The sequence below is a fragment of the Osmerus mordax genome, chromosome 24, assembly GCF_038355195.1.
Source record: "Osmerus mordax isolate fOsmMor3 chromosome 24, fOsmMor3.pri, whole genome shotgun sequence".
Taxonomy (NCBI): Eukaryota; Metazoa; Chordata; class Actinopteri; order Osmeriformes; family Osmeridae; genus Osmerus; species Osmerus mordax.
This window is the reverse complement of record NC_090073.1, coordinates 8,505,635-8,522,376: the sequence shown is the minus strand read 5'-3', so window position 1 is coordinate 8,522,376 and position 16,742 is coordinate 8,505,635. Positions and strand designations below refer to the sequence as shown.

Here is a 16,742-nt window from a genome sequence, read left to right as displayed (position 1 = left end):
AATCCCTTGGATGAGGGTGGATGTAGGACATGAGGGTACTGACAGCACGTGGCAGGCCCTGCGCCCACATCACCCAGAGTGGCACCGAGGACGCTCTCCACTCCGGGGGGACAGGAGAGGGGCATCTCTCCCTCTCTCATCCCCAGCAGGATGACCCTCCCCTGGGCTTCCAAGGAGCACTGCCAGGGCCCCGGGTGGAGCTCCACAGAGGGACAGGCAAGCGAGAGGAGCTGAAAGTCTGCCACTAGATGGAGACATTTCCTATTACTTTTTCAAGCGGCACATTTTCTGTGGCATCATTTATTCATGTGGAGGACGCAGTCTGGCTTGCACCCCTGTAGGTCCCCTCTGTACCTGAATCTGCGGAGGACGACCCAAAATAAAACACAGCGTCCCCCTGATCCAGCGAGCGCAGGAATCGCTGCAGGAAACGAAAGAACAGGGTCGTGTTTAATGATCTTCCACAACACTGGGATAAGACTGGCCTGCAGCCTAGATTCTACAAGCCTGTACCATTCCACGTCAAGAAAGACAGATGGTTTAAAACGCGGTGGTTTCCATTTCACCCAGCTTTTAACACTGAGAGCCTGTGAACCACAGTTAGGCTCTCTGTGGGTGGAGATTCCAACAGGCCAAACAGTGTACAGTGTACGGTTTAGGAGGTCAACGTACTTTTCAGATGTCCCAAGCAGACCTGACTACAGACCCGTCCCCCCCCCTCTACCACCCTTGTTACTCCTACTGTACCTCCTCCAATGAAGATCTAATCAGCGTTGAGGAGTCTGGTATCAGGACCAGCAGAAGCAGCAGAACCAGTGAGGTAGTCATGTTTGTCATCTCTCTCTCCCGTTCCCGGAGCAGTCCAAGATTGTCCCGTTCACTCGGATAAGCTCCAGCCAAATGGGGAAGTGACGGGGATGTTTACTAAAAACAACCCACACAGGGGACAAAGTTGATCAATGACAGAACTCATCTGTTGGTTTTTGCACTGTGGATGTTTGTAAAGTAGGGAAAAGCCCTCTGATTGGTCAATGAGCTTTGGGATTATTTGCCATTGGATATCAGTGTTAGTGTCCTCCCTTCCTGTATGATAGCCCAGTACAACACAGGATGTACAGTCTCATTGCTTGTTTCATGTACTGTGTTATTTTTCCCAAACATTAGCACATGGAAATGTAATCAAATGGATTTTGCTGTACAGTGAAAATTTGGGAAAACCTTAAAAAATCTTCTTCTCTTGCACCGTATGTCGTCGTTTAATTTTCGTGTTCAATTATGTACACTGCTGACTGGTGCTGTGCACTGTGGGCAACATACATGCGCATTTCTGATCATTTTATCTGAACGCTTTTGTCTGTATGCTTGTCTCTCCATTTTTCTCTCTACCTTTCTCCCTCTCTCTCTCTCTCTCTCTCTCCTCTCTCTCTCTCTCTCTCTCTTTCTTTCTCTCACTTTCTCTCTCTCTGTCTCTCTCTCTCACTCTCTTTATCTCCCTCTCACTCTCTCTCCCACCCCCACCTCACTCCTCCATCTATTTGCCCCTCTCTCCCCCCTCCCGAGGGACTATTTATCTCCGTAAAGCTAGGATTCAAGCCCCATCTGCCGCTAGTCTGCTTCATAACTGGCTGATGTCAGTGGGTGCTAACAGCTGGGCATCCGAGGCATTAGACCAGCAGTGAGGTTTCACTGAAGCCCTCTGACCCCCTGTTAGCACACGAGCAGGGCTGAGGTATGGAGAGAGATCTGCAGAGGAACGATTCCCTTCTCACAGATGCCGTGAATTAAAGACACACATTTCCCCTACGACAGATACCCTGACTGTGTGCAAGGGTTGTAAATGACCAGGTCAACTGAACTGTATTGGGGAGTCAGGTGGCTGAGCGGTTAGGGAATCTGGGCTAGTAATCTGGAGGTGGCCGGTTCGATTCCTGGCTGTCCCAAATGACGTTGTGTCTTTGGGCAAGGCACTTCACCCTACTTGCCTCGGGGGAATGTCCCTGTACTTACTGCAAGTCACTCTGGATAAGAGCGTCTGCTAAATGACTAAATGTACTGATTTCCCCTTGACACTGCGTTTGCTGTAAAGATAGCTCACACAGCCAAGTCACTGTAGTTCGTAGAAGCCTACCACTGCATGTATCAAGCAACCGGACAGATGTGATCATTTTATCTAGTGCTTTTCGAGGTGGTTTACCTCTTATGGAAAAGAACAATAATCTGCTTTCCTTGAAACCTGCAGACTATCAGGATATTAAATGTGTGGTAACAGATTTCCCTGCCTGGCACCACTTGCTGGTATGGGCAGTACTTATGGAGAAGTGGTCAAGCTGTTTTAAAAATGCATCCTAGGTTGCCCCTTGTTCACTCCCTCCATCTGCCCCTCCTGTCTCTCAGACCTGTGCTGCCCTCCCTCTCTCATCCTCTCTCTCTCTCCCTCCCTCATCCTCTCTCTCTCTCTATGTCTCTCTCCCTCCCTCTCTCATCCTCTCTCTCTCTCTCTCTCTCTGTCTCTCTCCCTCCCTCTCTCATCCTCTCTCTCTCTCTGTCTCTCTCCCTCTCTCTCCTTGTCTCATCCTCTCTCTCTCTCTCCCTCTCCTCTCTCCCCCCCTCTCTCTCTCCTCTCTCTCTCTCTCAACAACCATCTATAATCCCTCTAACATTTACCGTCACATGAAAAATACATTGTATATGGGCACCAAACCAAAGATTTCTCTTCCCCATAACCAGATTTTAATTGAGTAAATGACAATTAAGAAATCACATGTTTACTGAGACGGGTAGGCCTACAGGGTACCATTAAATGTTGACATAATTAAATGATGGTGGAAGTAAATTGGTGTTTGTGTGTGCGTTCCACAAATTGGATTCTTCTTCTTCTACTCTGTAATATATGGATGTTTCTGTTCAGTTGTTTAGGCAATAAGTTTGTGTGGCTGTCTCTTCATAACTGTGATAAACTAAGTACAGGACATCTGAAGAATCTGGGGCAGTGTTTCCCAGGTTATGAATAAAACATTGTATTGCATGTGCTTGGTGTAGTCATTAGGTAGAGGCGTTAGAAAGGTGCCACTCTTATCTGAACTATCCGAGCCGAACACTGACCATCACTTCTGAGGACACAGTCCTAACCCTTCAAACGAGCCAAACCGTCTAAAGTGTACTTGGTGAGTGAATTAGTTTTTCTCATTTCAAATCTCCATCTCTTTCAATCAGTGAATGGTGACATATTCTGTTTTGGCATTACTCAATGACATGTGTCATAGATCTGTGTTGGCAACAGTGTCAGAGACAGCATTGGGCTCAGTCCATTGTGAGCAGAGAAAGAGTGGACACTGATAGCAGATATAGGACTGCATGACTCCTTGTTGTGAATACTAAGACTGGCCCTAGGTTTGGCAGAGTGAACTGTCCTCTGTCCTGAATGCTAAGAGAACAGATGGCAAGATGTGAATAGACTATTGTTTTGCTGTTATGATGGGTCTTAATATGTTTTTATTTTCTTACATTTTCGAACAGCCTGGAATATTAGGCTGATGGTGCCAGTTCCAAAATGATTCAGACATAACAGGCTATTTGCTGAAAGAAACAATGATGATCAAATAAAAGTGCAAATCTACAAGCAGTCTGTCTCGTGCAGAGTATCCTAGTTAAAACGATGTGGCAAATAAGACTACACATTAAAGTGTGACATTGTAGCGTATTTATTCTCATTAATGTATCATTGTATTAGCATCTGTATCATTCAAGTAGCCTACTGCACCTACAATTTATCAATTTAATAAGACAACGTGATGAAATGCATCGTGCATTGGCACACCGTCGCAGACTTGGTCTGGAGTATTGCGGTGCCTGTCAGCGACCTGCCTGACAGCCGCGCACCTACCGTCGGAGGAGGAGGAAGCCACGCGGGGACTGTCTAAAACCAGACAACTCGTCTACTGTCTTAAACTACAGTGATTCCTCTTGTTTGGTCTGCTGTCTATATGAGAGGTGAGTATCTAGATAAATATATAACCATAAAAGTTGTCACTGAAACTATTACTTGATTTATTGACATCTTTGTGACTTGCGGAGTCGAGTGCCTAACACGCAGTTAGCAGTGAGCTAGCTAGTGCTATCTTTCTTAAGATTATAACCAGCTGGGTAACTGTTAGTGTTGCTAAGCAATGAATGGCGTCCAGACGGCTCTGCGAAGTGCTGGGGTTGTCTGTCACTTTTAGCTGCAAGACACGGTGTCAAAACGATGTTTTATAAACACGAAAAATATTCAGCAGCCGGGGTCGAAATGTAGTCCTTTAGAAGATCAAATGTCGTATTGTATTCAAGACATTGCGATTGATTTACTTTAGTTGTAGTTAGCCTACTTTCTGCATCGCTGAACGGAAAAAGAGCTATTACAGTACTGTAGTGTAGCCTAAATTACTGTTATTATATGCTTGGCTTCAGATGTCTATATATGCTTTTTTTTACGTAACCTCGCTGGAAATATGACTATGATTATTATGAGCAAGTTTGTTCAGCTGAGAATGCTTAAGGAGTTGAAAAACCCTCATCCTTTTGCCAAGATCAGTACTCTAGTAACATGGAGGTCTGGAGGTGGTGAGATGACAAGGATTAAGGCTGGTAGTTGTCTGCAGTAATCTGGCCCTTTTGGCTCTGCTCTGACCTTGCTCTGTCGGTTTGTTTCCAAAGTGTCAGGGTTACACAGGAGCGTCGGCTGAGCAAACAAGATGCAGATTACCCTGGTGGCACAGGAAAGGCGTCTCTGACCAGGTTCACCGCAAAGCTCTAGTAAATGGCCGGGGCAGGAGGAAACATCTAACCATAGGCCTCCATTCTGAGTCTCATCTGGTTGCTGTGCATCGGTAAATGCCGACCCCCTGACCTGACACGAAGAAACTCCATTATCCTCCGAAAATGATTACCCTACGGCTTTTGTGAGTCCAGGAACGAGGCTGACTTGTCCTTCCGAAAGGCGGAGGGGGGGACAAACGGTAAGTCTATAAATCCCTAGATGTACACTGTCTTTACACAGGGAGTGGACCATAGATGTTCTTTTTGAGAACCCTGAAAAAGAGCCTGTTTCTCTGTTTGTTTGAGCTCCAGTTCCTGACAGTCTGACTTTGTGAGGATGTGTGGTGCAATTGTTTTGGTATGTGAGAGTTTAAGCTTGGGAGTGTCTGTGCAGCTGAACGCAGGAGAGTCACCTAAGGCCAGCTCTGCTTGTTGTGTTTCAGTTCACACCCTTATCTAAGCTGTCAAGGAGGAGGATTCCCCCAACTTAGCCAAACGACGCAGAGAAGAGACAGTTCTGGAAAAGGAGGGCGAGAGGGAGGGAGAGGGAAGGAAGGAGTGGCGAAATGAAACGCGAGGCAGTGAGCCTACGTAACTCAGAGACTGAGTGACTCCCCGTAACCAAGGAGGAAGGTAGCAACGCATCGCAACGCCACTCTCGCACGCCCACGGAGCTGTCTGAAGAAAGGGGGGAGGCAGCCACTCTACTCACAGGGACCGAGTCGTGCCCCGCAGGCAGAGCCGAGCGCCCACGGTTGGTGAGGGCTGTCTGGGCAGAGAGGACGACCGCCTGGCCTTGCCCGCCGCCTCCAGAGTGGACGGCACCAAACGTTAGACAGGCAAACGGGAGGTCTGTGGACAGTACGGAGGGACTTATCTTAATTGCTTCTACCTCCGGTCGGAGGTCCATATTTGCATGTGTTTGGTGGAGGAGGAGGCTGGAGGGTGGTAAAGGGGGCTTCTCTTTGCACCGAGGTGGAGTGGGAGGGGTGCGGGTTTGCGTGCTGTGTGAGCTGAACTAACAACCACCATGGGTAAATCCAACAGCAAGCTCAAACCAGAGGTGGTGGAGGAACTGACCAGGAAGACCTACTGTGAGTACTCGACATACTTAAGTCTCCTTTTCAACTCTTAAGTCTTCGCCGCTGGAGAAACACTGTTGAATTATTTCATCTATCCCTCATGTTGTGGAGTTCACATGAGCAGGTTTTGGCTCATGCCTCCGTTCAAGTACCCCAAAAAGGACCCACATACTGTATGGCTAAGTATGTCCCCATTGAGGAAGAACTGGCTGTTTGTTGTGTCTAATTGTACCCTTATCAAGTAGCTGTGGCTGATCTCTGAATCTCATGCAGATGAATGTCATGTAAATGTAATGGTAAAGACTGTGGTCGTTGGTAGTGGTTAACTGCTTATGAATGCACACAGGGCTTACATCCACTTAATTCAAAAGTGTCCTATGGGTCTTTTGGCAAAGAGCTTCTTTAATTTCAGAGCAGAGCTCATTCAGTACCAGCCTGTTTCCATTATCTTCTGTTGATTACCTAGCTTAATGCACATTTAAGTGTTTACTGCAGTCTAGTTTGCTCAGGAGCAGTAAAGCATTGTTCGGCTTGAAGGCTGTCTCAGTGATTGGTTGGTGACACAGTGAGCAGGTGTGGGGTGGGAGCTGACAGCCATTGGCTGCTTAATGACTGTGTTTTCGTGTGGTGGGTTTCTGTGCGCCAAGACCCAGCAAGGCTGCTGTGGAAGGAAATTGCTGTGGAGGAAGATTAGGCTTCATGTTTGGATGGGCGGTCTGCTGCTGTCCATAACCATCTCTCTCTCTCTCTCTCTCTCTCTCTCTCTCTCTCTCTCTCTCTCTCTCTCTCTCTCTCTCTCTCTCTCTCTCTCTCTCTCTCTCTCTCTCTCTCTCTCTCTCTCTCTCTCTCTCTCTCTCTCTCTCTCTCTCTCTCTCTCTCTCTCTCTCTCTCTCTCTCTCTCTCTCTCTCTCTCTCTCTCTCTCTCTCTCTCTCTCTGCATCCCTCTCTCTCTCTCTCTCTGCATCCCTCTCTCTCTCTCTCTCTCTCTCTGCATCCCTCTCCATCCCCTAATTACCCTGGGAATGGAGCAGTGTAATTGTGATGTTATCTGGTTAACATTGCTCAGGGAGCTGAGCATCCCAGCATGGCCAACCCTTCACCACGCTCTCTTTTTATCCAGACTCCTTAGCACTGTACGTCTCAAATCCTCATGTGATACCAGGTCTTTGAGGCTGTTCGGTCGCCCGAATGAAGTGTAGGTCTAGTCACTTGAAAGCGACATGAGTGAAGGAGATATCTGGGCCTCTACTGTACTGTGAGTAGCCAGGGTGTTTACAGTGGTCAGAGCCGGTCAAGAGTGTGATAGTGACAGAGCTGGTGGGGCCTGCTGACCAAAGCTTGGCTGCTAGCTCCGCTGTCCTCTTCATAGGCTGATTGCATTACTGCCCATCGCCTCTGGCTGCGTTGCGTAATAAAAGCTGATAGAATCTAAGCCATGGTGAATTGCCTCAATTTTCTGACAATGCTGACTTTTGAGGCCAATTTAATGGTAGCTTGGCTTGCCTGACAGTAGGGAAATTGACTCTGGCGTTTGTTGCTCATGTTGGGTCACATGATGCTTACTGTGGAAGGCTGAGCCCACCTATGTGAGACAGAGATGCGTGCTTAGGTGAGCACAGGCTTGTTAGTCTTTGATCTTGGATATCTCCATATTCTTAGAACATGGTAGCTATAGCAACTCGATTAAAGGCAGTGCACTTAGAGCATAGTCTATATAAAGAAGTAGTACAGTCCATTACATGACCATTATCCATTATCCTTCGTTATACATTAGATTTCCCTCACTTGGCGCAGATTGAGAATGGCCGACTGCTACCGTAGATCCTGCTCTTGTGTTTAGCCTCAGGGCTCACATGGTGAAAATTGCTTTGGTTCCTCCAGAGTAAGGAGCGAGGCAGAGAGACCTAATGGGACTGGTAGATCACAATTTTGCTTGTGTGGGCATGATCGTAATCTAGCTCCCTAATCTACTCTCCTTCATAAGAGAAGATACACTGCTGCTGACCAGTTTGTATCTCTCTCTTTCTCTGGTTCTCTTTCTCAATCATCCTCCCTCTCTCCAACTCCCATCTCTCTTCTCCTCCTCACCTTCTAACTCTCTCCATCCCTCTCTCTCTCACCATCCCCCTTTCTCCTTTTCCTTCCCTTCTCTCTCCATCCACCTTATCTCTCTCCTACTTGCTCTCTAATAGCTCTCCTGTAGTCTGTCTGCATCAGATATGGGCTACTCTGTTGAAATTACAAAATGTTTAGCTTTTCCTGGAGGGCTGAGATAATTATACAGAAAATCTTTCAGCTTATTTATTTGGTGCGTGTTGACTGAACTAATCATTGTTCTCTCCCGTTTCTTTCGCAGTTACAGAGAAAGAAGTGCAACAGTGGTGAGTACAACCTCAACCTGCTTAATGACCTTCCAGGCTTCCATACCTTCCATGAAAAAGGAAGGTCCTTTTTGTTGGCAGAGAGGCTTCTGTGAAAGCTGACAGGATGACATCACAGGCCAGTGTGTTCAGGAGAGGGGGCTGTGTGTGGAGAGAGTGTGTTCAGGAGAGGGGGCTGTGTGTGGAGAGAGTGTGTTCAGGAGAGGGGGCTGTGTGTGGAGAGAGTGTGTTCAGGAGAGGGGGCTGTGTGTGGAGAGAGTGTGTCCAGGAGAGGGAGCTGTGTGTGGAGAGAGTGTGTTCAGGAGAGGGGGCTGTGTGTGGAGAGAGTGTGTCCAGGAGAGGGGGCTGTGTGTGGACAGAGTGTCCAGGAGAGGTGCTGGAGGCTGTGTGGACAGAGAGTGTGTCCAGGAGAGGTGCTGGAGGCTGTGTGTGGAGAGAGAGTGTGTCCAGGAGAGGTGCTGGAGGCTCTGTGTGGAGAGAGAGTGTTCCTCCAGGTCTGCTACAGCTCCCCAGGGGTGGCTGACCTGCTGGACCAAAGAGCAGCCAGACTCTGAGTCACCGCCTGTTGACTCATGGTGTCTGATTGATGCCTCTGTCTGCAGCAGGTCTGTGTGGAGTTCCTACAGTCAGGACAAACATGTACAAAGATCAGGCCTGGGGTTGTGGGAGAGGGCTTCGTAAACTAGGGCAGGAGTGGACTTTGATACTAGGTTTGAAGCCTGCAGTCCTCTCTCCCTCAGACAGACACATTCTCAAAATAGCCTGTCTTAGTAGGTTGGAGATCCAGACTGAGTATTCATGGGCTGATAACACTGAGTGAATCTCCTCCTTGATCTGGGCCTGACCTACCTTTTGCTGCTGCTTACCAGAGAGAGCTCTGATGGGGTGCGAAGAGCTCTTTGTCTTCAGACAGACTCTTGGCTGCGTTCCGTCGCCGCGGAGATAGCAGCGGCAGCAGCACGATCTCATCCCAAGCTGCAGATGATGTCATCGCTGTTGTATCAGCCCCCCCCCCCCGCTAGCCCCGGGGGCATCCAACGCATCGAGAGCTCCAGTCACCACGTCAGTCTGAACCACGTTTCTCCTCCGTCAGTGATGAGCGAGAGAGGGGTCTCCAGCGCCTGGAGGGCGAGGGTCTAGGTTGCATCAGTCCCGGCTGGGAGTCACGACCCTGAGCCTTCTGCGTGAGTGGAGCCGGGGATCCTGTGAGCGGGGGTGTGGAGGTAGGGCCCTGTTAGCGGGGGTTTGGAGGCGGCATTCAGGGCGGACTGGGGCCAGAGGCTCCACAGCCCAGCCGTCTCCAGGGAGCCCTCCCGGGGTGCACTGGTGTGGAATAACCCCTCCCTGCCCGGCCTGGCTACTACTGCCTCAAGCGTTTAGTAGTTGTTTTTTATAATGAAAACTTTGGTGGCTCCTCACTTGCAGATCAGCGGTGATCAACACAGTGCAGTGTGTGTGAGGGATGAGGAGGAGGAGTTTAACCAGGGAGCCGGCAGATGGTGTGTAATTAGAGCTCGGGCACACAGACATCCAAGAATTATCTCTATTAGATGAACGGGCCTGTGCCACAAAATTAAATGTGTTTTTATTGAGATTATAGTCAAGGGGGCAGTAGCATTAGTGAGATGGACTTACCCCCCAAGCTAATCAATAACAACAGAGCGATGCTGCTCTGTAGACAGGCCAGTAGTATCTTCCAGCAGGACACAGGCAGGGTGGTCCTAGCATGTAGCAGACACGTAGTAAGTAGTCCTATGTAGCATGTACCATGCTTGTGAGATCAGGGCTACCAGATTCAGGAGGCTCTCAGAAACAACAGAAGTCTGCTTGTGTTGCTGTGTGATCAAGCCTGCTTCCAGTCTCCTTCTCATCTGATCCCTACTCATATTAGGGGCAGTATAAGCCAGAACAAGTTGGGCTCCACTCCAGATCAACCCAGTCCTCCTGCTCCATGTCTGTGACTAACACGCTCGTAAACATGTGTTTGAGCAGCGGATATGAAAGCAGCACTTGGTCTACAATAATCAAAATATTTTAATGAACCTGCTAGGAATATTGCCCTGATTTTGAATTTTTAAAAGTTGTGTGTTTTTCTCAAGTTACAAGTTTGAGTTACTTAACTTTATTTGAATCATATTTCTTCTCCGACTAAAGAGACAGAGAGAGAGAGTTTATTTCTCTCTCTCCAACTAATCATCTCTCCTATTACTTTTTCATATCCCCCCCTCCCCCCCTCCCCCTCAGCATCTGTGGAGAGACATTACTGTCTTGTTATTACAGCGTGATAAGCCTAATTGAGTTGTACAATGCCCACCTTTGAGTGACTGTGCTTGAAATTGCATGTGAACCAGTTCTAAATTTAGCGCTGTCTAAGATGTCCATATGTATTATCTCCAAGATGTATAAAGCACACAGATCTATCTATCAGTTATACCCACTATCAAACGAAATACTCGAAAGTGATTGGATTTAAACTTAACTATGTCTGTCCCTTTTATTGGATTAGCTGTATCTGGTCTTATCTGCTAAGGAGATACATAGCCTAACAAAGGTTTACTCATTTAAAATTAGATCAAAGGAGTTTTCTTGTGTAAGAAATGTGTTTTACTCATACAAACTGTTATATTACACAGCTGTTCACAATAATCAGTATAATTATGATAGTGTTTCTGTTTTTGTTTTGTTTTTGTGTAAAGGTCTGTTGTTGTGTATTATTACAGTTACCATGACTCCCTGCCTCTCTTCTCCTCTACTAGGTACAAGGGCTTCATCAAGGACTGCCCTAGTGGTCAGTTAGATGCTGTGGGCTTCCAGAAGATCTACAAGCAGTTCTTCCCTTTCGGAGACCCCACCAAGTTCGCTTTGTTTGTCTTCAACGTGTTTGATGAGAACAAGGTACAGTATCATCCCAGGGCTGTCGGCAGGCCTACTGTATCCTGTCGTTACTGTCATTTAACACATGCTGCTCTGCCTGTCTCCAAGATACAGTCACCATAGCAACCGCTTGACTATGATTATTAGGTGTGCTATTGTTAGTGTGTTTTTTTTCTGATCATTATTATTAAGGGTTTTATTTCTGAGAAATGACATTTCTGACAATATGGGAAACCGCCATTTTCATTGAGGCTGGAGATGGCTGCCTCGCACCCGGGGGGTCCAGAGCTGCCCCCCAATGCATGTTGGGTAATTGGACCTTCTGTGCTGGAGTTGTGTCGCATGATGGTGATGGTGTGTGGGAACCCCGCAAAGCAGAAACCAGTCTGTCCCAGGAGGGGCCTGGAAGAGCCTCTAACAAGTCCATTCATGCTGCGTAGTCAGTGATGAGCCCCAAAACATCTTTAGCCCCTGAAATACAGCGGGTCCTATGTGCTGGGAATAACTTTGAAGCTGCGTGGCAAGAGCATCCGTCTTCTTAATGACCTGGGGATGGGCTGTATTCTCAGGGGACGGCCAGGTGCAGGGCAGGAATAGCAGCAGGCAGGGCCCACATGCAGGGCTCGCAACTCACTGTTTTCTTCACTGTCCCGAATTGCTAAATGAACCGTCCCAAACTGAACTTGGCCTGTCGCAAAATGTAAATTCTTGTGTTTTTGCATTTTGACATGGGTATAGGTTATTTGCAACACTTTTTAAGTAATCCATACAGTCGTGGGGCTCAAATCAATGTCTGAATTTCTAAAGGTTTGAAAATATTTTATACATAGAGTTTCGAAAGGTTGAAAATATATTTGCGATTTTTTTCAAAAATAGGTTTGCATCATTGATGAGTACTTTATGAGGACTCTACAAAACTCTACTGTACTCTATTGTCCTCTGGACTGCTTTACTCTACGGTTTAAGGCTTCTCTGTTCTCCTCTACCCTCTCCTCCTCTCTCCTCTCCTTTCACTGTGAAAAAAATGTTAGAAGAAAAAAAAACAATTGACTAAAAACACTGGCTGTCCACTATCACCCCACAGGACGGACGCATCGAGTTCTCCGAGTTCATCCAGGCCCTGTCGGTCACCTCGAGAGGGACACTGGACGAGAAGCTGAGATGTAAGGAGGTGACCTCTGACCTTAGGGTTAGGTGCTGACATCCGGAAAAAATAGATCTAATATTTTTTCTTTTTCGCCGTCTAAACAGGGGCGTTTAAACTGTATGACCTGGACAACGATGGCTTCATCACGAGAGACGAGATGTTGAACATTGTAGACGCCATTTATCAGATGGTGGTAAGTGTTTTTTGTTTCACGTTACTAATCGACGGTATTTGTTCTCTGTTATGTTGAAAGCCTTTATGTGCGTCCAGGTGTGTGCTGTTACAGGCCAGGTGTGTGCTGTTACAGGCCAGGTGTGTGCTGTTACAGGCCAGGTGTGTGCTGTTACAGGCCAGGTGTGTGCTGTTACAGGCCAGGTGTGTGCTGTTACAGGCCAGGTGTGTGCTGTTACAGGCCAGGTGTGTGCTGTTACAGGCCAGGTGTGTGCTGTTACAGGCCAGGTGTGTGCTGTTACAGGCCAGGTGTGTGCTGTTACAGGCCAGGTGTGTGTTGTGTGTTTCAGGGAAACACGGTCGAGCTTCCAGAAGAGGAGAACACGCCTGAGAAGAGAGTCGATCGCATTTTTGCCATGATGGACAAGGTAGACCCTTTACACAAGCCTGCTTTCGAACCCATTAACGTTTCCCAGCAGCCTCCCATCCCAGAGGAAGAGAGTGGAACCACTGCGCTGCGGGTCAGTGAGGCAGGCAGTGCAGGTTAAACATGTCAGTTGTAGCCTTTGCAGCATTACAAACACCACCCTGGCTGCAGTCTATATTAAACACCCATAAACAACCAGCAGAGTCCCGCTCTAATACCCCCAGATACCCAGCCCTCCACCCAGCAGAGCCCGAGCTAATGCCCCCTCGCCTGGGGCAGGCTCTGACGGCAGCCCAGTGAAAGCTGAGACAGCATGGACGTGTTTGTCAGCTGCCTGCTCAGTGCCAGGGTCGGCCCAGAAGACTAGCAGGAGACCGCAACACTCAGTCATTTATACAAGCAGAGAGAGGGAGGGAAGGAGGGAGGGAGAGAGAAGGAGAGAAAGAGGGACGGAAAAAGGGAAGGGTGACCGTTCGAGTGTACTGAACTGGATCAGCAAAACTGTGCTGAAAAGCCACGATACATTTCTCACTGGTCTGAGAATCACTTTTGCCCCCTGCTGATGAGAGCAAGTAACATCAGCTACTGTTCTGTTCCAGAACTGGAAGGAGAGGAAAACTGTACTCTTCCTATCTGGTTGTGTTCCAGAACTCGAATGAGAGGAAGTTTTGTTCCAGAACTTCAACTTTCTACTTCATTTGTCCCCAGAGGGCAGTTGGTTTTGCAACAAGACGTAGAAAAAATCCATAGAAACAAGACTATAAAATACAAAAACACCTTGGAGGTTGCGGGGCTTGGGGGAGAACACTAGTGGTCCAAAGTTGTCTCTCCAATCATGGAATTGCATAAATGAATGACATAAAGTAAAGTGCCAAAAAAAGACTTAGAAGATTAAAGAAAAGACCTTGGAAGAGATGTAAAGGTGCTCTGTCTGGTTGTGTTCCAGAATGCCGATGGGAAGCTGACTCTGCAGGAGTTCCAGGAGGGATCGAAGGCTGACCCCTCCATTGTACAAGCTCTGTCTCTCTACGACGGCCTGGTGTAGAGCTGGAAGGTCAGTGGCAACAGTAACCACAACAAAAACACCCACTGGATGTTCGATTCCCTTTATTAACCCCAAAGGAATTTCCAGATCTACTCACTAGTCTCTCTAGTATAGTGAACTGCCTGGTAGAATATCTGCCAAACTTGTCAGTATAACATCAGCAGTATAATAAAACTGCTATGTTTTTTTTCCTTACAAAAGCTCTTGAGTGGTGCTTGTAGATGCTGGCGACAGACTGAGGTCAGTGGAGAGGACGTTGTCAGCGCACAGTTAGTCCTCATGAATTATTCAGGCAGACCTCGGCTGATTGTTGGCCGTCAGACAGCCTGGCAGGGCTTGGGGGAGAGAGAGCTCCTGTAAACTGCTTTCTCTTCACACACCATTACTGACAATTGCTGTTGAATCGCGGCAGACGGTTAATGCTCAATGGGCTGAATTTGCAGGCTGCCTGCTGTCTTTGCAGTAGCGCTAGATGAAATGCTACTAATTCACCCCTATCAACAGGAAATGATGTTTCCAGACACGCATGAACACGACGTTTGTCCTGATGAATCACGGTGTGTTGTGTTTCCCAGATGGTCCAGTCTGGCACCAGCAGACCTGTAGCTGTGGAGGACGTCCCCCCCTCCCTCCCCCCTCTACAGCCTCTGGTAGCAGACGGGGGGGGGGGAGAGGGGGGGGAGACAGACAGACAGACATTGGCTTGCATGAGATTCCGTGTCGTCAGCTGCACATCTTCATCTCCACCATAGTAAAAACAACACTGGCCCCTGTGACATCACAGAAGAGGAGGAGCTATGAGGAGAAGCCCCGCCCCCACGCGTGGTCTGTGGTCCTCTCAGAAGACTGTGGCAGCATTGGCACCGTGGAGTGGAGCCGTCTCGGAGAGAACGTTCCGGAAAGTATTTCTCCTGGTAGTCCCACCTGTCGTGCGTGTGTACCCTGAACTAAGTCCCTGTGGCATCTCCAGCCTCCTGAACACCACACCTGGACATGTCTTCAGGACCTGGGGATGTGTTTGGAAATAATGGAGGCCAATTAGATGTATACACTTGTCAAGACAGATTACATGCCAACGCATATATTGCTTGTAATATTTTATTATCTTTGCGTCATTGGTTGGAGTGTTGTCAATCAAAGATATATTTATTTTTAATGCTTGTTTTTGTGTGTGTTTTAATTTAATTTTTTAAATGAACAGCTTTATTATATTTGTGGTATGTGGTTCTTTGTGTGTTTCCTCTTCCAACAGCCCCCGATGTAGCCCCGCTAGTACCCCTTCCCCCTGAACAGCATGCCACGCTACACAGCTCAATCCCTCACAGGTGACACGTCCCAAACTAGCATCGTCAGTTCCAGCGACAGTTTGACTCCCTGTGTGGACAACCAGCCTCGGTTGTCCCCGGAGACACAGACAGGCAGATTGTCGTTGTGAAGCTTTTGCAGGCTGTGTGTTTAGGAGAATTGTTCTGTTGAGGCGGAATCCAGCATGTTAAAATGATTTTTATTCTTTGGTCAGTTAGATCGTTTCCTTCTGAGTGTCGGTGTTTAACTAGTCAGCCTCTCTGATTCAGCCTTATGCAAGTGAGGTCACTGTAATGTAAATTCCTCTTTGTAGTGATAGAGCACAATAAAAAAAAAAAAAGCATTTAACTGACTTTCATTTACATAAAGTGTCATTGAAATTCTTTTTAAGCCACCTCACAAGTTGACAATATCAACTCAGTTTAAATAAACATCAAGATCCATGTAATCAAGAGATTACGTCAGTGGAGGCTACAGTGGAAATATTTGTTCCTTTTTTGTGCTGCAATCAGTCTGTTCAGTACAAAAAAAGGTATACAATACGATGGTCATATAATGTTTATCCAAAGGCTGAACTCAAACTGGAATAGGAATGTGTTCTGATGATAGTCGTGTATGAGACATGACTAGGTATAGACCTACCAGTTCAACCGGGCCATAAGTCGACCCAGGTCAACACCATTCATCCTTATCCAACAGTGCTGGCTGCAGGAGATATCCACAGCCATTAGGAATAAAGGAACCTTAGGGTTTGACAAACAGGAAAGGACAGGCTTGGAGGCTAAGGATGACATCACTGATGTTCCGTGCAACCTAGTTCCCAATACTGTGTAAACGTGTGTAATGGCTTCTAATGACGTGCATCGCGTTGCTTGTTGTTTGTAACAGTTCAGTGAAAAAATGCAAATAAGCTGAACCCAGATCTTAAATTTCCAAGTTGGATGTAAGGTCTAACAGAAAAGTATACGAAGAGGCTTGTCCAAAACGTGATGTTTCTCTGACTCATGTCAATCTACTTTATTCACCATGAGCAGTAGGCGACTGGGTACAAAATTAGATGCGTGGCAGCTGAATATAAACGGTAGCTATTTATAAACCGTGGTCACTGAGACAATGTTCATGGCTTATAACCAAAGTGCTCTCCGCCATACAAATAAAGTGCGTAATGTTATCAATTTAATTTCGGTTCTAGTACACGCTTCAGAAACGAAAGAATAGCTGTCCAATAGAATGTGGGATGGGGTTAGGGCTGGAAGTCACAGTCGGGTCAAGTTTCACTCATAAAATCAGGTTGTTCTTCAGGACCCTTTTTAACACCCATCTCCGCCCCCGTTTGGAGAGCCCCGGACCATTTCTCCAGGGGAGTCTAAAGGCATCAGTCCTTCCAAACTTCTGCTCACGGATGTACCGCAACTCTGGAAATACCATAGCTCATCATCTGCACAGAAAGCAACTTTGTTTGATTCCAAGGTTAAGTTAGGTATCTATCCTAATTCGCCTGTAGGAGTGAAAACAG

At 47.3% G+C, this 16,742-nt stretch overlaps 2 protein-coding genes across 2 annotated transcripts in view; one reads left to right on the top strand and one right to left on the bottom strand.

Moving 5' to 3' along the window:
* adamts13 (ADAM metallopeptidase with thrombospondin type 1 motif, 13) overlaps window positions 1-828 on the bottom strand; it is a 9,003-nt gene extending 8,175 nt beyond the window's left edge. The window contains exons 1-2 of the mRNA XM_067228503.1: window positions 748-828; window positions 355-421 (exon numbers count right to left, since the gene is read on the bottom strand). Of these exons, the coding sequence (XP_067084604.1) occupies window positions 355-421; window positions 748-828 (148 nt within the window). The remainder of the gene's footprint in view (window positions 1-354; window positions 422-747) is intronic.
* A 4,996-nt stretch (window positions 829-5,824) lies between these two features.
* Window positions 5,825-15,566, top strand: ncs1b (neuronal calcium sensor 1b). The gene is made up of 8 exons (XM_067227645.1): window positions 5,825-5,888; window positions 8,233-8,257; window positions 11,014-11,152; window positions 12,216-12,294; window positions 12,383-12,471; window positions 12,800-12,877; window positions 13,823-13,930; window positions 14,497-15,566. The coding sequence occupies exons 1-7, from the start codon at window positions 5,825-5,827 to the stop codon at window positions 13,919-13,921; spliced, it is 573 nt and encodes a 190-aa protein (XP_067083746.1). The 3' UTR covers window positions 13,922-13,930; window positions 14,497-15,566.
* The last annotated feature ends 1,176 nt before the right edge of the window (window positions 15,567-16,742 follow it).